General features: G+C 40.2%; 1 protein-coding gene across 1 annotated transcript in view; it reads right to left on the bottom strand.

Annotated features, from left to right (window-relative positions):
• Positions 1-23,911, bottom strand: part of LOC120224782 (extracellular matrix protein FRAS1) — a 415,754-nt gene that overhangs the window by 161,848 nt on the left and 229,995 nt on the right. Inside the window, exons 19-20 of the mRNA XM_039223043.1 lie at positions 9,747-9,887; positions 7,072-7,215 (exon numbers count right to left, since the gene is read on the bottom strand). Coding sequence (XP_039078974.1) covers positions 7,072-7,215; positions 9,747-9,887 — 285 coding nt within the window. The remainder of the gene's footprint in view (positions 1-7,071; positions 7,216-9,746; positions 9,888-23,911) is intronic.

Raw genomic sequence — 23,911 nt, 5'->3', positions numbered from 1 at the left:
TCCCCTGCTCACGCTGTCTCTCTCTCTCTCCTAGAAATAAAACATTTTTAAAAAATTAAAAAAAAATAAACATTTAAAGTAAATGCAGAATGTGGGGCACCTGGGTGGCTCATTTGCTTGAGCATCCAACTTTGGCTCAGGTCATGATCTCTGGTTCATGCTTCATACTGGGCTTGCTGCTGTCAGCCTGTTGGCTCAAAGCCCACTTCAGATCCTCTGTCCTCTCCCCCATTGTGCTATCCCCAAAATAAATAAGTATTAAAAAATAAAGTAAATGCAGAATGATATAAATTATTAAATTTTAGTGTGCATTAAGGCTTTTCTTTAAAGTGTATGTATTTATAAGAATAGATACAATAAGAGTACATGGCAATCTAAAACGGCTTCCTTAGCATTTGAAACAGGCAGGTAAGTTCTTGCAACATTTCCCAACAATACTGTGTAAGGCAGTCTGTTATGGCAGTCCCTTTTAATCCACCTTTTAATCCACTAATCAAAAAATTATTCTTGAGTCCCTAGTGTTGTAATCAACTATATGTAGCATTGTAGAGTACAATAAAATGATTAAGCATGTAGATTTTGGAATCACACTAAATCTTGGCCCTTGGAATCACACTAAGTGGAATCACACTAAATCTTGGCCCTGTCTTCCTGCTTTTGTCATTTTGAGCAAATTACTTACCTTTCTGGGTTTCAGATTCTTCAAATGAACATTAGTTACATCTGAAGTAACTCGATCCTCTACTTTGGAGGATCACTGTCAATATTAAATGGCAAAATGCATTCAAAGCAATTAGCACGATGCATGTCACAAAAGAAGCCCTTAGAACAGTCACCTATTATTAGACAACACGAAAAGATCACTCCTGGGGAATGTGGGCTAGTCAATGCCAAGTACGAGGTAATTGTAGAAACAACCAGCACACCAGGAACTACAACGTGGGTGATGCCAAGAGGAAGCTGGTCCTAGAAAGGAAGGAATCTGAGCCAGACCATGGGGAATAAATGGGTAGGATTTTGATGATCAAAATAAGGTAGTAACAGCTACATGTTTGTAGTGTGTGCCTCTCCCCTTCCTTTCAGCTTGTAGTGGCAGAAGCAGGGCAAGATGTAGGGCAGTGCCAACGCACCTGCCCCACACACAGAAGCTGGTGTCAAACAAGATCTGGCTCTCACCTCTGGCTTCAAGCCACCGCGCGTGGAGGCAGAGAGCCGGCACACTGGCTCACACAAGGCTCCTTCCCAGCTCCTTAATTACGTTCCACTTGAACTCGGGTTTCTGTTGCTCAGTGTTGGAGTTGTATCAGCTTATTCCAAAACAAGCATTTGTTGCTCTTTTACTTTGTACATTTTAACTTTTTCACCATTTTTTAGGGCCTCATCTTTCAGAAACGATGACAATAAATGGGGAAAATCATGGAAGGGACTCAAAAGTTTTTCTTTTTATGATTTGGAAGAAAGATGTTAACACCAGGCTTTCTAATCAGTCCACAAATGGCTTCACTCCGGTTCAGAGAGCAAATACTTCTCAGATCCAACACTGAAAAATGATTACTGACTGTTCTCCGGTGCTCTTTGACAAGCAACACAGTGGCAAACCTGAGCCTCCTTGGTGACCCTCTGCTTGCCCAGAGGACAGAAAGAAGAAGGAAAGAAGAGTGAAAGGAATGGGAGAAGGGAGGAGAGAAAGGCAATCCATAATCTCAGTATTGGTTCATTATTTCACTTTACCTTTAGGGAGTGCCAATAAATTGTCAAATATGTTTAAATCATTGCAGGGCTTCTCAAAGACTGTTCTGCAAAAACACTCATTAGCTCTGAGAGGCTGTAACAAATAAAGGGGAGGGGTCTTCAATGAAATGCATGAGAAATGATGTCCAGTCTCCTTCATCTTAGAGATTCACAATGTATATCTGCTTGTTTAAGTTTCTAAGAAATGCTGCAATAAAGAAAGGTGCTTAACTTTATTCAACTGAGAGTTTCCCAAATGTATTTAGCCAGAAGTCTTTTTTTGCATATGATACCTATTTACCATTGCTTAAAATTTGAGTCCCATGGAATACAATATGAAAATGCTCAGAATAATATTTCTTTACTGACACTTGTCTTCTTTTGCTTACATTCTGGCACAGGTTCATAGAGAAAACAAGCGAGCACTTAAAAAAAAAGTACTGCATAAGCAAAATGTAACCCTCCAGAATTACACAGCCCTAACAAATCAGCTGTTTACAATTTCCCAGGTTTCCCCCTCTACAGATTATTCTCAGTATTATCTCCTCTTCTACGTAAGCACTCAAAAGTACAGCCATCCCATCAGGCATCCCACAAAACCCATGGCATTTTTTACAGCTTCTGCATTTGGATATTTTCACCATCTTCTATGAACAGAGAAAAGGTTTTAGCTGAGAAAGACAAATGGAGAAGGCACCTCAGGCTTTGGAATTTGGAGAGAATATTGTTTAGATGTGCGTAAAATGTAAATAACAACAACAAAAATCTATGATGAAAAAGCCTTATGGTCCATAGCAATGAACCATGCCTGCTGCAATTTGTCCACTCTTGCCTCTCACCTCAGTTCATGTATCTTTGTCGAAAACCTTCAGCCCTGGCCTAAATCTCACAAACTATATATTTGCTTTGATAAGCTTGGAGAGAAAAAAATCCCCACACATATGACATCTCCATATGTGATAACACATTGAGGTTTTTGGACCCGTTCCCAGGATGTGTTTATTCTTGTCTGTGTGATAGATTAGACGTAATTTTCTTTCTTAAACAGCTAGGTGCAATTAAGAGGTCTCTGATGATGATCTTAGGTACAGCTCAGATAGAGAATAAATCCTGTGAGTAAACTCTACCACCCTGCCAAGCTCACACATGATAGAGGGAACAGACAGGGTTCTTCTCCAGGGGCTAGAATTTCCCAAGGACGACAAACATGCATTTCACTGACGGCACTGCATGGGGAGGATTATCTTCTGCTAAGTCTATCATCACGGGGCTCTTCTTAACACTTATCTAAAATGAGTTTAGATAAAAGCCATTGAAATGTTCCAGAGGTAAACTATGACCTGACTAAAGCCACACTTGAGTTAAAAATATGTTCTAGGAATTTAGGTTCAGGGTAAAATAAAAATAGCAGATGAATTTCTAGTGGCTACAGGAAGAAACCAGTGTTCTTTTAAATCTTCGACCTCCTCATAGACTGCTACCCCTAGATGTCCAACGATCACCCCAAATTCAGTCTGTCCAGTTCAAACCCATTGTCTTCCATTTCTGGCCCTTAGTAAATGGTGAGTAAATACACTCTTCAAATGTATTTGCCCAGAAACCTTGAAAATCACCCCCCAAATTCCCTCTCCCTTAATCTTCAGGACTGAGACATTGCCAACTTCTGCTGCTTCTATTAGGTTGAACCATATAAACTTGCCACTATTTGATCATTCGTGCACAGAAAACAGTAATCTCACACAGGTCGACCTAATATATAATTAATTCTTCCTTCTCTTCATCCCCTCAACAATTTTCTCATTAAAGGGCTTCCTCTCTGATCTGACTTCTTACAACCACCCTTTAAGGTCCTTCTGCCCCAGTCTTGTGTTCTACACAATCTTCAGTGGTTCTTTCTCTTCACAGAAATGCAATCACGACTTACCCCTTCCTAAAAACCTCCAAGAGACCCCCCACAGCCTTGATGACAAAGTATATTCTCCTTAAACATAACATACACGGCCTTGTTGACTGGCGCTGTTTCTTTCTGTGTTGGGTACCATGACTCCCACACTCAGGGCTGACATTCTGCTTAATTCTTTGTTGGTGCACAAATAGGTCATGGTTGTTGGCTCATTTTCTGGAATGTTCTCCCCTCCAAATCGCCAAACCCCTTTAATTCTTACTCATCTTTCAAAGTCATCTTAGTTACGATATGCTCTGGAAAGCCTTCACTACCCACCCTCCCCCAAACCCAGTGGGGGTTAGAGTTCTGCCCCCCAGGTTTGTCTCCTGTCCACAGCAACATCATATACAAACATATGCCCTTCGTCCACTATGCTGTACTTTTCCTGAATACAAGCACCTTATCTTATTCATGTGGGCATCCCCAGGGCCCAGCACAGTGCCTGGCACAGAATGTGTGTTTAAGAAAATGTTTAATGAAGCTGTAAATGAAAGAATTCATTACAGTGCTACAGAGAGAAGTGTGAGGAGTTTGGAAAGGTCATATATTTATTGAAAAAGTAAACTTTGGGGTCAGTGCATTCCTTTAAAAGATCAACAACTGAAATTACTGATAAAATTTTTCTGTAACAAATACTGACACACCAGTGTCTATTCAACAAAGGATTTCTAAGCATCACACAATGGTTATCTTCCTAAAAAAGCTTCACTTACTATACCCAATTCCTAAGACAGACAAGGTTTGTCCCATCCAGCACATTTTAGCGGGAAGTGTTCTTCCAAGGCTGAGGATTTCCAGAGTCATTTAAGCTAGATTCTTTATGCTAACGGTCCCCTATTAGCCTTAAAAAATTAATGTGACTCCTAATCACCTAATTTACTATCAAAGAGGGCTCTGGACATTGGGACATTGGAGAGAACAGAGCTCATTAAAAATTAAATTTTTCCAACTTCCTTATATAAACATTTACTTATAAAATATGCCCCAGCATAAAATTTTTAGGGTCCACATAGAGAATAGGTTGGAAATAGAAAAGCCATCATGAAGGTCCACCCTTCTAACTCCTCTCTCTGACTATAATCTCTCCTTGCTCTAGTTCATCTTCCATAGCTTGTAGGTGTCCTGCCCATATCACACCCTTAGTCAAGGCACAGTCTTCTCCCAAACTCTCATGGCTCCATTGACCACAAGATTCAGTTCAAACTTTCTGGCCTAGAACTCTGGGTTCTCTAGACCCGGTTCCAACTTAAATTTTTCAATCGTTTCATCTAATATGCCTTAACACAAACCATGCTTTTCAGCCCGGTGGGACTACTCACTGGCCACAAACCGCCCACATGTTCCACCCTCTGGCCCATCTCCTGGGGAACCATGCCCAGAAATCCTGCCTACCCTCCCTCTGTCTAACTAATCCTAGTTAAAATTCAGGAAGAATTTTAGGTTCTCCCTTCCCTACAATGCTTTTTTTATCTGAACTCCTACAACCCATATTGCCAGTTGGTGCTATCCATAAGATTCTTTATACTATTTGTCAACTGCCAATTGTGTTTTGATTCATCTCCTTAAGTAGCATGCAAGATCTCTGTGTCCCCTCAAATGGCAACTCAGCACCTTGTGGGTTCTATGGGAATACTTACTAATGTACTGAAACCATGAGAACCTCTTAGTTCTCATAATAGCCATTCTTTTGTACCCTAAAATAAGAAGCTATTGCTGAACTCAAGCTCACAACTATACTAACAGTCAGCCCCTGCGTCTCCAGATTCCTCTTCAAAGGTAGGCACTGATGCTTCCTATCTGCCCACTTCCCAAGTCAGCCGGGCCTACAGCTGCCAGTATTGGCAAGAGGCTCACCCTCTGCAACTGTGGGGTATCTCATGAGTCTCAAGCCTGGATTCTCCAAGCTTCCACTTTTCATTGCCCCTAAAATGTCTGCAGTCTTTACAACCGAGTTTTCCCCTGAATCCCAGCATTTTTTGGTTGTAGCCCTGCTCTTGACAGTTCAGTCTTCCTAGGGTATAAACTATGAACCCCACTGTCTATCCATCAGCTAAGGTCATGTGCAAAAAGGAATGGATCACCCAGGACCACGGCACTACCAGCCACACTTGGAGGGCTATCATTGATGTGCTGTGCCCCCACCCCCCAAAATGGACAGCTGGGCTCTGTGCTGGGCATGGAGGCTACTTAAAGAAAAAAAAAATGGTCTCTCCATATTTGTCCTTTGTCATCAGATGAAGTGCTCCTTTTTTGCTGTCTCAGACTGAATGTGTTTGCTCCATACTATATGATCTAGACCACTGACCACACCTCATATAGCTGCCCAAAGACAAGTCCAACAGGCAGATTAACCTCTGCAGCATGCATCCGACCAGATCCTAGCCTTTTAACCTTTCCCAGTGGCATCTCAGAATGCTTCTAATCAAGCCAGTCAGAGCTGTGACCAAAGCTTTTGCAGGCAAATCTCTTCAAGTTTCGCCTACAATTTGGAGAAATATGTAATAACCCACTAGTCTATACATTCCTCTCTCTAGACCATAAGTTCTTTGAGGGCATAGCCATTGTCTCATTCACCTTTCCTTTTTTCTTTCTTTTCTTTTCTGTGTTCTGAGCATCTGGCCATGAGTAGACACTCAAAGATATTTGTTTTATGAATGGATGGGTGCACCCTAAACACAGTATGGCTTCTTCATCATTACCCAAATTCCGGGCTACTTTCCTAATATACAACTTTTTAAAATCTGAGTTCTAAAATGAGGAGGAAAAAAAATCCAATCTGAGACAACTGATTTGCTTTCAGGTTAATCTCCCTAAATGTTTGTGCCTAAGGCTGATGGCAAAACATCTCCATGGCAAGAGGCAGAGGATAACAGAGACAAGAGGGAGAGTCTTCAGAGTGAATGAAGAAAGCGTTGCTATCTTAAGCTGAAGTGCACCACATAAGGTACTATTATCATCTCTTCAATCTTCATTAACATAAGGTTCCAAGTTCTTTCAGGAGTTTCAAGAGTGTTATTAGAAGATTCCATTTGAATATACAAATGTTTACTAAATGTCTGATAGGAAGCAATGAAGTAAGTTTCCAGACATAAGACAAATGACTCTCAAAAAAGGAGCTCTTCATCTGATGACAAAGGACAAATATAAATATATATATATATATATATATATATATATTTTTTTTTTTACATAGCCTCCATTTTTTTTTTTTTGCCCAATGCAGGGCTTGAACTCACACCCCTGAGATCAAGACCTGAGCTGAGATCAAGTGAGGGATGCTTAACCTACTAAGTCACTCAGGCTCCCCCAAATACAAGACTGCCTTCGTCAGAAGGTATGAAGAACCCCCACCTTTGGCTCGTGATTCCCAGGACTCTGAAGGAGTTCTCACTCACCAGTGCAGTACCCCACCAGGTTGAGGAACTGTTCATCTTTACAGCTCGTCCTGCAGCTCCCACCAGCAAGAGTGACATGTGGGTGACAGGAGATGCAGTCGGAGTCTGATGGGCCGTGGCACTGCCTGCAGGTGGGGTGGCATTCTGGGGAGAGAAACGAGAGCCAGGATTCGAATGAGCCACTCACCCTGTGAGCATTAATGCACTCCGCAAATTACAGTAAGAGCAGACTTCAAACACTAATCATCTTTCGAAGATTCCTGAGCAAGCCTGGCATACCGTTGGGCTCGACCAAAAGACGATGTTTCTGCTGTCAATGAAAACACTGTCCATGGAAAGAACATGGAATCTAGAACCATCAAAATTGGAGTGATTGGCTGCACATTCCAGAAGCCCCAGCAGGGCCATTCCAATCTATAGAAGTAAAGAAGTTCATTCAGATCAAGGTCAGAAAGCAGAAGAAAGCTGAAGGAGTGGTAAGACGCCCTCTGTCTTGTTAAAATACCTTGCGTGACTCAAAGAGCTAGATAGGGAGAAGAGGGTGACATTTTGCTTCTCAGAAATTCCTGGCAGGCCAAGGGGAACTGTACACAGCAAGGGACAGCAATACTTCTCACTAGAGGCAGATGCCAGCCGTGCTCTCCCTTCAGGCCACAATTTGGATGCCTCCCATTAGCAGCAACACTTAATTAAAATACAAAAAACCAGAAAGTCCTCTTCCTGGAGGTTATTGTGAGCCAGGATTGAAGTTCAATTCCTTAGACAAAACCATGTCAAAGCCATGTTTTCTCCCAGAGAAAGCATCAAATTACTCATGGGGACTGCCCTGGAAACAACAAGTAAGTCACAGGAGGCGTAGGTGGTAGAGATAAGGGCGAGGAGGAGTAAAAGAAGGCTGCCGCTGTGGCCGCCGTTGATGCTGCCAAGGCCGGCAGCAGGGGATTTTAAGGATTTCTCTGCCAAGGACGAGGAGGTCTAAGCGTGTCTGATTCCAAGCGGAGGGGAGGTAAGGACCGGAGCTGGGCAGCGCTTGCAGGAACTGATGACAAAGAATTCCCTTCTGGCACAGAGCTGGTGGAATGCAGAGGCACAGATTTTGAGTATAGTCAACCGCCTCTCACTTCTTCTGGCAAGAGGCCAAGGGAAGATAAGGCTTTATATATAAAACAAACAAATAAGTAAGGCAAGCAAGTAACAAAGTGAGCTGCTGATTAGAAGGCCAGTGTGAGCTATCATCCCTCCTGCATTCCTGAAGCTCTTAACTTGGAAAACGCCTGTTCTAAAGACACTCGTGTTCTCAGGATGACTTCTACCTCCCATTCTTCCCACCAGATTTCCAGAGACAGGGGTGCCCTGCCAACTTGGGACACTGTCCATCTGTTGGCTTCAGGCCGGCAGAGACAGAGAGAGAGGGGAGTTAGAGCTACTCAGACTTAATCCCCCAACAATTTCCCACACAGAATAGCCAGTGGGACCAGGGAGAGGGCACATGAGGACAGACAACAGTTTTCAAGGACAACCCCAAAGAAAACAGGAACATTCCCACTGAGCCTGATAGAGTATTTAAAGTAGAGTAAACCCATCAAGGGCCTAGAGAGATTAGAAAGGTACTTGGAAAAAGGAAAATTCCAGAATGAATATATAATACTGATCTTCAGTCTAGATTTGCATTTACATAGGATTTCTTCTTTGGAGTTTGAGGCTAGATGAACCTAACAAGTATTAATTGATTTTAAAAATATTTTGTGCACTGGGGCTCCTGGGTGGCTCAATTAAGCATCTGACTCTTGTTTTTGGCTTAGGTCATGATCTCACAGTTGTGAGAGTGAGCCCCATGTCAGGCTCTGGGCTGATAGTGTGGAGTCTGCTTGGAATTCTCTCTCTTTCCCTCTCTATCTGCCCCTCCCTCTCTCACGAGCCTGTGCTCATTCCTCTCTCTCCCTCAAAATAAATAAATAAACATTTAAAAGTGTTCTGTGCACTTATTATATGTTTTCTGACTGCAGAAATACATGTTAAACAATTTCACAACAAGCATGTAAGCAGGCCTCAACAGTCTACTTTTAGAAATAAAATAGTAATCATGATAGAATGTGTTTTGTCTTCTTTTCTTCTGGAGATACAAGAAAACAGTGCTACAATAAGGTGCTTAAATTTTAGTATTTTGTCAATTCCAATAAAACCCAGAACTAATCTCAACAGTAATTTCTAGAATCTCTGTCACTGAAACATAAAGGTGTTGTTAAAAACTTATTGGACCGACACATCAAAGAAAATAAATATCTTGCTCTCTTTTCTGCTCTCTTGGGCTGTAGCCAGAGGAAGTGGGGCTGAGAACTCTAGAGTTATAGCCAAATGCCTGGTCCCACACAACTGCATTAGAACCTGGCCATAGTAGCTTATCTACATGACGAACACCATCAAATCTACCCCTCCTTGTATGCATAGGGCAAAGCTGACTCCAATTTTTCACTCCATCCATACTTCCCTATTAGAAGAACAGAACTTCACTTCTTCCCCTCACTCTATGCCTTTACTCCTAACAAGTTCAAGACAAGGATGTACAACCTAAAGCTAGTGTCCTGGTATGAAAAGGTTTCAATGACAGAGCCTGGTTGCAATACAGGGACAAAACAATGGCATAGGGAACATGCCCCAGCACATTACATACTCACCTGTGCAACCACCTTCCTGGCTAAAATATCCATCTGGGCACTGGGAGAGACACTGCCCATCCAACAGCACTTGGGAAGGCTGACAGGCTGTGCAGTTAAGTGGGCTCTTCCCTGCACACCTGAAACAGGACTGGTAGCAAGCTGGAAGAGAGATAAAGCAGAGGAGGCAATCAAGAAAGCTGCCGTGTGACAAGTGTGGTAGCTCTGTCTTTCCTGTTAACATTCCTGGATTGGAATAAGTTCTGTATATTCACTTAGTTTTTTCCCAAGGACAGGGTACACATCTCACATACTTCTTTCTAAAGGCCATATCCTGCAAAGCAAGCATCTGTGGGACCCAGATTAGGTAAGGCACAAATGCCATGGAACAGAAATAACCATTTGCAGAGTCATACATTTCTCTTCTTCCCAAGTTCCACTCTTAGAGAATGTCAAGTAAAAACGAGGAAGCTGTAAAACAGGTCTCCCTCCCTCAGGACAGTTCCTCCTCCATCATTAAGCAACAGGCTGTTTATCAGGCTGCTCAAATTATAGAGAACAGTGATGGAAGCTTTACTTACCCACTCACAAAAATGCATATGGTGCCTACTTTGATGGAGACTGAACATACACAGGTGAAAAGAACTGTCCAACATTTTTGAGCTGCCCAAACTAGCTGCATCAACAGACGTAACGAGTAAGGAACTGGGCTGCAGTTAATGAGAGGCAAAGTATAGTAGAGAAAGAGCATCACGTCACAACTCTATGTGACCTTGACTAATTTATGTAATTTCTCAAGGATCCTCCTTCCTCATGTATAAAATGAGAATTTAAACTATACATACTACATGGGGCGTTGTGGACATTAATTGAGTTTGATTCATGCAAAGTTATAAGGATAGTGCTAAGTATACAGTAAGGACTTAATACATCTTAACTGTAATTACTGTCATTCAGTGCTATGTTACAAGTATACATAGGTATAAAAAGAAATGGAGAAGCAAAGAACAAAGAAGACATCTCTGCTTGCTTACATCAGACCTTTAAGAATAAAGGGTATCTATAAAGAATTTATCAAACTCAACACCCCCCAAAAAAATAACCCAGGGAAGAAATGGGCAGAAGACATACATAGACACTTTTCCAGAGAAGACTGAAATAAGTCAGTCAGAAAAAGACAAATACCATATGATTTCACTCATATGTGGAATTTAGGAAACAAAACAGATGAACATATGGGAAGGGGAGAGAGGGAAACAAATCATGTGAGACTCTTAAAGATAGAGTACACACTGAGGGTTGATAGAGGGAGGTGGGCTGGGGGATGGGCTAAACGAGTGATGGGCACTTGTGTTGATCACTGGGTGTTACATGTAAGTGATGAATCACTAAATTCTACTCCTGAAAACAGTATTACAGTATATGTTAACTAATTAGAATTTAAATAAAAATTTGAAAAACATCAAAAACCAGAACAACGGTGGACATGTTCTGTGAAAAGAAAAAAAAAAAAGAGAATAAAGTGATATTTGCATCAAGACTCAAGGGTGGCCAGTGTATTAATCATGCCTTTTTACTTTCTGATATTTGACATCTGGGGTCTTGCAAATCCTGAAGAGACTACCCTCCAGGGCTAGCCAATTCCTAGAGATAGTAAATGACTATCCTGGTAGAGTGTATTTCAAATGCTAACTAGCCAGTCCCAAGTCCACACAGCAATCACCTTCCCTAACACTCATACCCCGGGGCCACTATCTCCTTGCCAATTGGAGACAGTCCCTATACCCCAAAGCCCACTGAAATTCAAACTAGCCAATCTGAAACTGCTTACCCTGCCTCACTTGTTCTTTCCCACAGAAGCCACAATAAAGGCTCTTGCTTACATTTTCCCCTCACTCCCTCTGCCTCTTGACCAACCCTGGTGCTTCTGGGTGTGGCCTCTGTCTGTTCCCTCCTCCTGGGAACTGTGAGTAACACATTCTTTTCAATTATCTCCTGATCTGTTGGCTCATCATAACCTGAATAATAATAAAATTCTGTTATGAAAGAGCTAGTCATTCACCTCCAGTCATTCATCTGTTATTGTGTCTCAAATAGGTTTAGGTGCTGGGGATACAATGGTGAGTAAGACAAAACCCTGATTCTTACTCGTGTGGATGACCCCACGCATTTCAGGCCACCCTCTGCCCATCCAGTGGACAAGATCCACAACTGCAGGAACACCATTCTGAGTCTCCTCTTTGGCTTCTTCTGCCCCTTCTATCAAATACCCAGACAGAGACCAGCAGCTTGGAAGAACCAAATGTGATTTTATACCACTGAAGTCTCCATTTCTACTAAACCCTTATAAAAATGCAACATATACTTTTTTAACATTTGTGAGGCTAATATAAGCTAAGATGCTCCTGTCCAGTGGAACTGGTTGTTAAATATTACACTGCTGATACATGGCTGATATATACTGTGTCCTAAACCTTCTAGTGCTCCCTGCAGCTTTGACCCCACCCTGACATCCTGCCCTATCTATAAACAAACACCTAAAAGGTAACACTTCTACCAGGAGGCTTTGGGAACCCTGTTCCTGAGCTAAGGCCAATATCTATTTGGGTTGGGCAGTGCCTTGAGTTACTAGTTAATAAATATTTTGATTCTTTTCTCTGGTTATACTGCAGAGCTTTATACCTATTCAACAGTATTTATTACAGTATGAAAAACAGAGCTAGAGCTCCAATTTTTAAAAGAATTTCCTTTCTTATACTGTTTTGTAAACAACTCTATTAGCACAAGTCACAATAAGAATTTTTTCACAAATATTTTCAAAATTACTCAGAAAATATTGCCTTTTCAAAAAACAAAACAGAAAAAAAGAATAAGTAAGCAAATAATTAAGGAAGGATACACATTAGCCCATTATGCAAGACACTTATAACACAAATGAATGAAACGGCATGTAATCAAAAGTCAGGTGGCAATATTTCAAAAATCAGCTAAATTATACTGTCAACACAAAGCTTTCCAGGATGATTTGGGGAAGCAACATACTTCCACATATTTAAATATACCTACGACAATACCAATATGTTTATATTAGACTTGATAAGATTGCTAAAATCCCTAGATCTTCCTATTACACCTCCCTAATAAATAGGAAATCAAAGCATATCATTGTGGAATTGAAAACTAGGGGACTATGAATTAATGCCTTATGAGCACACACCATATTTTATTTCATTCCATTTGGTCACAAAGACAATGTGATAACCTGGCTCACTATAAATAGAAGTTATTTTTGAATTTATAAAACAGGAAAGCAAAGAGGACAAACACGTTGAAGACTGATGGGCCAAGAATTCCACAAGAAATTCCCTTTGTCACCCACTAGATTTTAGAAATCTAAAAATCACCATGGCCAGCCTCAGAGCTGGGGTCAATGGAAATGTTTAAAAACTAAATGGATAATGAGCCTGTTAGTTGTCGATGGGCACAAAGAGAAAGGGATATACTGGGTGGCCACCTTGTCAAAGCAGTGTTTTCCTCTACAATGCTGTGTTTCTGTACGTACAGGCATTTGCACCTTTAAAACAATCTCACGAAATTTCAATTCTGCACCAGTTTGGGAAATATCTACACTCTTGCAGTGACTTTAATGAGGCTCTATCATTCTTTGGAAGCTGCTTTCATAGCAGGAGTTCTGGTGTGAAGCCTAAGATCTGTCAAGGAAGACTAACTCCATTACAGGGCATATATGGAAAAGATTTGAAAGAAGTTCTATGAATAATTTCCCCACATAATACTACATTTTTAGAGAGTGACTTTCTAGTTGATGGCTAAGTATATTTCTAAAAAAGCATAACTGAGCAGCTTAAACACTAAAAATGTTGGCATTAAAACTGTCCTTAGATGATTGTAAAGTCCACTCGACCAGACCCCAGGAAAAATATTACCTAAAACAATTAAAACATATCAATTTTTGTTCTGTTCTATTCTACTCTCTTATTCTATTCTACCCTATCCCCTATTTAAATTTCAAACAACAAACATACTACTTTTTTATTTTCAATGATATAAAAAGTGATCCAGCATCCCCACTCTCATATTATATAAAATTTCTTGGCTTTTTATGTCAAAAACAATTTTTAAGGTAGATTTCTCTTGAATTATGATGTAAATATCAAAAATCCTCTAGGAAATACAGTAGGAGTCCTGTGATAAGGGATGAAAATTGAAATGAATTAAGTCAAATAAAATCAATCTCCCCCTTTCCCTCACCCTCCTTTTCCTTCTTTTTCTTTCTTTTTTCCTTTTTTTAAATGAGCTGAATTAACTTCTCTCTCTATCACCTCCTCCCCCACTAGATTAAGAACAACTTAAGAGTCAACATCACATCTTTTCCATCTCTATGATTCCTGGAGTACTGATCACCATCCCTGTCTCTGGCATGTCGAAAGTTCCCAATCAATGATTCCTGCGGATTGAATGCGTGGGAAGGTAGGTGAGCCAGTGGGTGGATAATCGGTGGATGCAAACACTGGAAACACATTCTTCTAGTTCTCCTATCTCTCTGATCATTTCCTTCCAGCCTTTCTCTGTTTATGTCAGGAATATTGGAGCTTCCCAAATTGGCACCCTCTGCCCTTCTTCTCACTCTAGGAAAACTTATCCATAGCTTTAATGATGACCTCCATGCTGGTGAGTCTCAAATTTATGTCTACAGCTCTGGCCTTTACTCTGAACTCCAATTATGTAAATCTAGCTGCCTAGGAGATATCTCTAACTTGGTGCTTCATTGGTATCTCATACTCCTCATTTCCAAAATGCTACTCATCATCTACTTCCAAGCTCAGCCTATATGGACTTAATGCAAATAATAGCATCACATTTCTTCTGCCCAAAATTGCACCCTTTATCCACCCTAATTCTACAACCAACCCACCACATTGCCTTTCTTTTTTACTCCCTGCCTCACTTGGTAGTCCCACCATTCACCAAGACATACATGCTGAAAACCTTAGACTTTTACTTTTCCATCACCACAACCCATCCAAGACATGTTGTTTTACTCCTTAAACCAAACCTCTGCCAAATCTATCCCAATTTAACCATCCCATGGCCCTTTGGTGCAGACCTTCAGTATCACTCATGATGTGGATTAGTGCAGCAGCTTCCTAACCAGTCCCATTGTTTCTCCCCATTTACCTGTTGCACAAGTAAGGGATTGGTTTTTATAAAATGCAAACTGACCAGATTATTCCCCTATTTAAAATATTTTAACAGTTCTCCAATACCCAGAATGTCAACTTTAAACTCTTTAGCGTAGTAATAAAGTATGTGATGACATGACTCATCACCGTGTCTCCCATATCATTCCCGCAATTCACCACTTTGGGCTCTATAAGGCAAAAATACCAAATACATTGTACTTCTCCAAATATGCCATGCCTTTGCACCTGCTGATTCCTTGACCTGGAATGCTATTGCGTACCTTCTTCCCTGATGAACTATAAATCCTTCAACAGGCTGATGATGTAGTTTTCTCTCTGCAAATCTTTTCTCATACTTTCTCTCTCCCAGACAGAGTCAGTCTCCTCTATGCTCATTTGGGGATAGAAAGATAAAAAGATATAAATCATGCCTTAAGGAAAGCATGATCAAGTAAGGGAGACTGAAATCTGAATAAGCAATTAAAAGATCGTGGTACATGCTATTGTAAGGGCCAAGGGAGGGCTACTTGTGAACTTGTGCTTACTGCCATTACAGTTGGGAAGCAAAAATTTTCCTGTCCTCCTCAAGGTCCTTCTAGCTGGCATAAGAATCAAACTGATGTGAGACAGAATAACAAGAGAAAATCAAATTTAGTAATATATATATGGGGAAGCCATATAGACATTGAAATTGCAAAGACATGCAAATGAAGTATAAACATTATCTTAAACTAAGGAGAATGGGTTAGGGGTCTGAGACTTCAAGGGGAAGGCATGCAATCCTCAGGAAGATGAAACAGAGTAAATGTTAGGTAAATGAATGTTTGCTGGGCCACTCAGAAACAATGGGACATACGAGGGACTTTGATCAAATAGATCTTGCTAGGTTCTTCCCTATCATACCCAATTTATATCATAACATAGCTATCTATGGTGATAGTTCTCTTCCTGGAGCAGGTCCTCTATCTAAATCCTTTTTGGACAAGTGTGGGGAAGGTAAAGAGCTTTTCCTGAATCTGCTGGGTTTTGATTGCTTTTTAACTGAAAATAGTCTTTATGCCAAAGTGGCCCATCTCAGGGCAGCCTGCCCTTAGCCCCTACAACAGCATGTATCACATTCTTTTAACTGCTTGTTCAAATGTCATTCTTCCTTACTTGATAATGCTTTCCTTAAGGCATGGTCTATATCATTTTCATCTTTCTATCCCCAAAGTTGAGCACACCCATGCTATAAAAACGAGAAGGGGAATATGAAGAAGATTGAACATTACCAGAAGGCATGCATTTATACAGCTTACGTCAGCACTCTGGGGACTACATTAAAGTATGTTGCTTAATATAGATTCCATGTATTTTCTTCAATTAATGCAAGGGAATCCCAACTGCATAAATAATAACATACTCTTAAGCTGAGCAGGCAGACTCCTGCCCATTTATTTCTTTAATTAAAGCTCCTTGCCTTAAGGCCTTTGGTGAAACTTAGCAACAACTAAATAGATCAAAATGCAAACAATGTACTTTTTCTCCTGATCACCTAAAGCATGTTCATTAACTGACAAAAAAAAAAAAATTGGTGAATTTCCTGTTTAAAAAGAAAAAAAATGGTGTTCCAGTCCAAGATGTGACATGGGAGGCTCCTGAACTCACTTTCAACTCACACCAAATCTACAGCTACACATGGAACAATTCCCTCTGAAAGAAATCCAGAAACTAGTTGAGGGACTCCTAAACATCAGGCAAATGAGAAAAAAATGGAATATATGGAATCCATCAGGTAAGGCTGAGACACTCTTACCATAAACCCCAACACCCTGCACAGCTCCATACAGTCAGCAAAGAACTCCCAGTTTCTCACTGAGGAATGAAGGGTTTAGAGCTAACATGTGGTGTCCTAACTTTTAAGGGTCCATTTATGGGACCCCCCCCCCCGCCCAAACCGTAGCTCTGAAAGCCAAAAGAGTTTGAACCTGCAAAACCCATAAGACTACATAGCAAGTAAAGAAATATTTCTTAAAGGGCTCACAAAAACTAGTGGTGGTTTTCCCCCCAGGGCTCAATATAGAAACAGGAAGACAGAAAAGCCCATTCTCCTAGTCATTCCCTGAAAGAGACCTATTTGCATACCTTAAAAACTGCTGGCTAAAAGTCAGGTTTCTAATTTAACAAGCACATATAGGCCTACTGACTGTGAGCCTCTAATAGATCTGGGAGGTGGACACCATATTTGTGTTTTACCTCTGCCTTGTTCCAGGTCATTTGTGTCTTCCTGGAAAGAGTTTATGCACATGTTTCACACCCCCTTGACAACCTGGCTCTGGTGGTCAGTGAGGTTACAGTTCACTGGTTCAATGGGACTGTAGCAAACAAAGAAACAGTTCTTAACTGGCTGGCTAACACCCCTTGGCTCAATGCAAAAGTAGCAGACTGAAATACCCATCCCTCAGTGTTCCCTTCAAAGAGGTATATTTGCAAGAGTTAAAAGCTGCTGCTTGAGGCTCCAGTGTCAATCAGCCAGCATCTTACCTGCTGAGTGAGATCTTCTACTTTGGGACACTGACAAATCCTACTTAGCACACCCTCAACTACTAGAGGCACTAAGAACAAAGAAAGTGACATAGACAACCAAAAAGCACTTGAAAAACACTCAACAGCTAGGGCTGGCTGAACAATAAAGGTACAGAGAACAAACTGGTCATTGCCAGGGAGGAAATGGGTGACATTGCTCAATAAGTGTAAACTTCCAGATATAAGATAAATAAGTTCTGGGGATGTTATGTACAGCATGGTGACTACCACTTAAAACAGTATTGTCTATTTGAAAGTTGCTGGAGAAGAGGCAAGATGGTGGAGAAGTAGGGAGCTCCATATATTTCACTCGCCCACATCTCTCAAACAGAGAAGGCCTGAAGCCACAAGAACTCTTACAAAATCTGGGAATTTGACAGGCCATGGAATTCACTTTCTTCTCAAGTATGCATAGCACATTCTCTAAGATAGATCACATTCTGGGACATAAAGCAGCCCTCAATAAATATAAAAGAATTGAGATCATACCATACACACTTTCAGATCACAATGCTATGAAACTTGAAATCAACTACAGGAAAAACTCTGGAAAATCTCCAAAAACATGGAGGTTAAAGAACACCCTACTAAAGAACGAATGGGCCAATCAGGCAATTAGAGAAGAAATTTAAAAATATATGGAAACAAATGAAAATGAAAATACAACAATTTAAACTCTATGAGATGCAGCAAAGGCAGTCCTAAGAGGAAAGTACATTGCAATCCAGGCCTACTTCAAGAAATTAGAAAAAGCACAAATACAAAATCTAACAGCACACCTAAAGGAACTAGAGGGAGAGCAATAAGAGCACCCGAAACCCAGTAGGAGAAGAGAAATAATAAAAATCAGGGCAGAAATAAACAATATAAAATCCCAAAAAAAAAACAGTTGAACAGATCAATGAAACCAAGAGTTGGTTTTTTGAAAATATAAACAAAATTGACAAACCTCTTGCCAGGTTTCTCAAAAAGAAAAGAGAGAGCACCCAAATAGACAAAATCATGAATGAAAATGGACTTATTACAACCAAACCCTCAGAAATACAAGCAATTATCAGGGAATACTATGAAAAATTATATGCCAACAAACTAGACAATCTAGAAGAAACGGACAAATTCCTAAACACACACTCACTACCAAAATTCACAGAGGAAGAGACAGAAAATCTGAACAGACCCATAACTAGTAAAGAAATTGAATCAGTTATCAAAAATCTCCCAACAAATAAGAGCCCTGGGCCAGATGGCTTCCCTGGGTAATTTAATTAATTAATTAAAATTAATTTAATTTAATTTAATTAATTTAAGTTAATTACTTAAATTACCAGACATTTAAATCAGAGTTAATACCCATTCTTCCCAAGGTATTCCAAAAAACAGAAATAGAAGGAAAACTTCTGGACTCATTCTATGAAGCCAACATCACTTTGATTCCCAAACCAGACAGAGACCCAGCAAACAAAGAGAACTACAGGCCAATATCCTTGATGAATATGGATGCAAAAATACTCAACAAGATACTTGCAAATCGTATTCAACACCGCATAAAAAGAATTATCCACCATGATCAAGTGGGATTCATTCCTGGGTTACAGGGCTGGTTCAATATTCACAAATTAGTCAATGTGATACATCACATTAAAAAAGAAAAGATAAAAACCATATGATCCTGTCGATAGATGCAAAAAAACCCATTTGATAAAATATTGCATCCCTTCTTAATAAAGACCCTCGAGAAAGTTGGGACAGATGGAACTTACTTAAACGTCGTAAAAGCCATCTATGAGAAGCCCTCAGCTAACATCATCCTCAATGGGGAAAAACAGAGAGCTTCCCCCCTGAGATCAGGAACATGACAGGGATGTCCACTCTCACCACTGTTGTTTAACACAATGCTGGAAGTCCTAGAATTCGCAGTCAGACAACAAAAGGAAATAAAAGGCATCAGAATTGGCAAAGAAGAAGTCAAACTTTCACTTTTCACAGATGACATGATACTCTACATAGAAAAACCGACAGACTCCACCAGAAGCCTAATAGAATTGATCCATGAATTCAGCAAACTTGCAGGGTAGAAAATCAACATACAAAAATCAGCTGCATTTTTATACACCAATAATGAAGCATTAGAAAGAGAAATCAAGAAACTGATCCCATTCACAACTACATAAAATACCTAGAAATAAACCTAACTAAATATATAGGAAATCTGTATGATGAAAACCATAGAAAACTTATGAAGGAAATTGAAGAAGACACGAAGAAATGGAAAAACATTCCATGCTCATGGATCAGAAGAATAAATATTGTTAAAATGTCATTACTACCCAAAGCAATCTACACATTCAATGCAATCCCAATCAAAATTGTACCAGCATTCTTCTCAAAGCTAGAACAAACAATCCTCAAATTTGTATGGAATCATAAAAGACCCTGAATAACCAAAGTAATATTGAAGAAGAAAACCAAAATGGAAGACATCACCATTCCAGACTTTAGCCTCTACTACAAAGCTGTCATCATCAAGACCGTATTGTATTGGCACACAAACAGGCATATGGACCAATGGAACAGAATAGAGAACTCAGAATTGGACCCAGAATGTATGGCCAACTAATCTTCAACAAAGCAGGAAAGAGTATCCAATGGAAAAAAGACAGCCTCTTTAACAGATGGTGCTGGATGAACTGTACAGCAACACGCAGAAGAATGAAACTAGATCACTTTCTCACACCATACACAAAAATAAACTCAAAATGGATAAAGGACCTGAACGTGAGACAGGAAACCATCAAAATCCTACAGGAGAAAGCAGGAAACAACCTCCCTGACCTCAACTGCAGCAACTTCTTACTTGACACATCCCCAAAGGCAAGGGAATCAAGAGCAAAAATGAACTTTTGGGACCTCATCAAGATTAAAAGCTTCTGCACGGCAAAGGAAACAATCCATAAAACTAATAGGCAACCGACGGAATGGGAAAAGATAGTTGCTAATGACATATCAGATAAAGGGCTAGTATCCTAAATCTATAAGGAACTCACCAAACTCCACACCTGAAAAACAAATAATCCAGTGAAGAAATGGGCAGAAGACATGAACAGACACTTCTCCAAAGAGGACATCCAGATGGCCAACAGACACATGAAATGATGCTCATCTTCCCTCCTCATCAGGGAAATACAAATCAAAACTACACTGAGATACCACCTCATGCCGGTCAGAGTGGCTAAAATGAACAAATCAGGAGACTCTAGATGCTGGCGAGGATGTGGAGAAACGGGCACCCTCCTACACTGTTGATGGGAATGTAAACTGGTGCAGCCCCTCTGGAAAACGGTGTGGAGGTTCCTCAAAAAAATCATCCAGGAATAGCACTGCTAGGAATTTACCCAAGGGCACATGTACCCCAATGTTCATAGCAGCACTCTATGAACAATAGCCAAAACATGGAAAGAGCCTAAATGTCCATCAACTGACGTATGGATAAAGATGTGGTTTATCTATACAATGGAATATTACATGGCAATGAGAAAGAATGAAATCTGGCCATGTGTAGCAACATGGATGGACCTTGAGGGTGTTATGCTGAGCAAAATAAGTCAGGCAGAGAAGGACAGATACCATATGTTTGCATGTATAGGTGGATTAGGAGGAATTTAACAGAGGACCATGGGGGAAAAGAAGGGAAAAAATAGTTGGGGAGAGGGAGGGAGGCAAACCATGAGAGACCCTTGAGTGCTGAGAACAAACTGAGGGCAGAGGGAGTGGCGGGGAGGGGACAGGGGTTGATAGGCATGAAGGAGGGCACTTGTGGGGATGAGCACTGGGTGTTATATGGAAAACAACTTGACAATAAACTATTTAAGAAAAAAAGTTGCTCAGTGGTGATCCTTTCCCAGTATATACATATATTGAATCATTATGCTGTACACTTTAAACTAACACAATGTTCTATGTCATTTACATCTCAATAAAACTAGTGGAAAAAAAATTTTTTTTAATTGATTCCTAACCTGTATTGACTTTGTGCAGTTTGGCTCCTATAGTAAGACTCAGCCTAAGTAGGCAATACAGTCTTTAAGACTGAAAAATATGGCCTGGAAAGATCTGGTTGCTAAAATTTCCCTGGGGCACTTGGGTGGCTCAGTCAGTTAAGTATCCTTCAGCTCAGGTCATGATTTTGTGGTCCTTGAGTTCAAGCCCCATGTCAGGCTCTGTGCTGAGAGCTCAGAGCTTGGAGCCTGTTTCAGATTCTGTGTCTCTGTCTCTTTCTGTCCGTCCCCTGCTCATACCTGTCTCTCTGTCTCTCAAAAATGAACAAATGTTTAAAAAATTTAACAAATAAAATAAAATTTCTCTTATGCTTACCTAGCTAAAGCTCCATGTATTCTAAGTAGAATGAGAAGGATGCCATCACAGGAACAAGGCCACTGGGATTTTTCCTACCTCTTCACTCCTTGTTAATGCACTGTGTCTACTGACATACTACATCAAAGACATGTAAGTAAAATTCACTACTGCAGAACTCCCCTATGACCCATCAATAGCACTGCTATGAATTTATCCAAGGGATACAGGAGTGCTGATACATAGGGGCACATGCACCCCAATGTTCATAGCAGCACTCCTAACAATAGCCAAAACATGGAAAGAGCCTAAGTGTCCATCAACGGACGAATGGATCAAGAAGATGTGGTTTATCTATACGATGGAATACTACATGGCAATGAGAAAGAATGAAATCTGGCCATGTGTAGCATGGAACTTGAGGGTGTTATGCTGAGCGAAATAAGTCAGGCAGAGAAGGACAGATACCGTATGTTTTCACATACAGGTGGATTAGGAGGAACTTAATGGAGGACCATGGGGGAGGAGAAGGGGAAAAATAGTGGGGGAAAGGGAGGGAGGCAAACCATGAGAGACTCTTGAATGTCAAGAACAAACTGAGGACAGATAGGGTGGCGGGGAGGGGAAGGGAGGTGATGGACATGGAGGAGGGCACTTGAGGGGATGAGCACTGGGTGTTATATGGAAAACAACTTGACAATAAACTATTAAAAAAGAGAGAGAGAGAAAAAAGAAAAAAGCTTTCAGTTTTTCCCCCTTGAGTATGATGTTAGTTAGCTGTGGGGCCTTTCATACATGGCCTTTGTTATGTTCAGGTAAATGTATATTCTATACATGGTTGTAAGTTTTTTTTATCATGGAAGAATGATAAATTATATCAAATCATTTTTCTCTGTCTATGGATATGATCATGTGATTTCTATCTCTCATTTCATTAGAGTGATGTGTCACATTGATTGATTTGCATATGTTGAACTATCCTTGCATCCCAGGGATGGATCCCACTTGTTCATGGTGTATGATCCTTTTATTGTGCTGCTGAATTCTGTTTATTGCTGTTTTATTAATAATTTTTTCATGTATGTTCACCAGGAAAAACAAATTCACTATTGCAGTACAGAGTTCACTTTTAAAAACTTGTAATGCCCTCAAAACCAGATCATCTTGGACCCTCTTGCTGAACCATGAGGGAACTGAAAGAATCCACCATTCATTTGCCACAGAATCAGGGCAATTACATGGCTAATCTAATCACCATGACTATGTTCAGCTCCTCGTCGCCACTGCCAAGTTGTTGACATGGTGATAGAGCTGCATCATTAATTGAGATGGCCTGGCCTGAAATTAAATTGTAAAGCTTTAGTGTGAAATGATGAGCAAAGGATCTGGGCTCGGTAGGAAGGAAGTACTTCCTGAGCAACCATGCCCTGAATTAAAGCCTAGGATCCTCTGTTGCTAAATCATTTGTTAGTCGGTTCCTTCTAAGTCTTCCTTTCTTCATCTATAAAGTGGGACTAAATGTAAACTCACAAAATTTCTAATAAAATTCTTGGTTGTAAGGAATTAACTAGCCATGAGGTGATGTGTGTGTGTGTGTGTGTGTGTGTCTTGTGTGTCTGTGTGTAAATAACTGTAAGAAAATACCCCATAAAATTAAAAGGGGTTGTCTTAAGATTGAAGGGTTATAAGTAGGATTTACAGATAAAATAAAAGATCCCTAGTTAAATTTGAATTTCAGATAAACAGTAAATAGAATTTTAGAATATCTCAGGCAATATTTGGGACGTATTTATACTGATTAATTCATTTTTTATTTGCTAAATATTTTTACTTCTTAATCCTGTATTTTTACTTGCTAAATCTGGGTAACCTAGTAATAGATGTTTTTGTTTTCTTATCTTTCTTATCTGTATTTTTTAAGATTTCTCTGAGACTCTTGAATGCTGACAAAAACTGAGGACTGATGGATGTGGGGGGGAGGAGGGATGGGCATGGAGGAGGACACTTGTGGGGATGAGCACTGAGTGTTATGTGGAAACTAATTTGACAATAAACTATTTGTAAAAAAAA

The sequence above is a fragment of the Hyaena hyaena genome, unplaced genomic scaffold (assembly GCF_003009895.1).
Source record: "Hyaena hyaena isolate Hyena2069 unplaced genomic scaffold, ASM300989v1 scaffold_1243, whole genome shotgun sequence".
Taxonomy (NCBI): domain Eukaryota; kingdom Metazoa; phylum Chordata; class Mammalia; order Carnivora; family Hyaenidae; genus Hyaena; species Hyaena hyaena.
The sequence above is the reverse complement of the archived record's forward strand: the minus strand, read 5'-3'. Positions and strand labels throughout refer to the sequence as shown.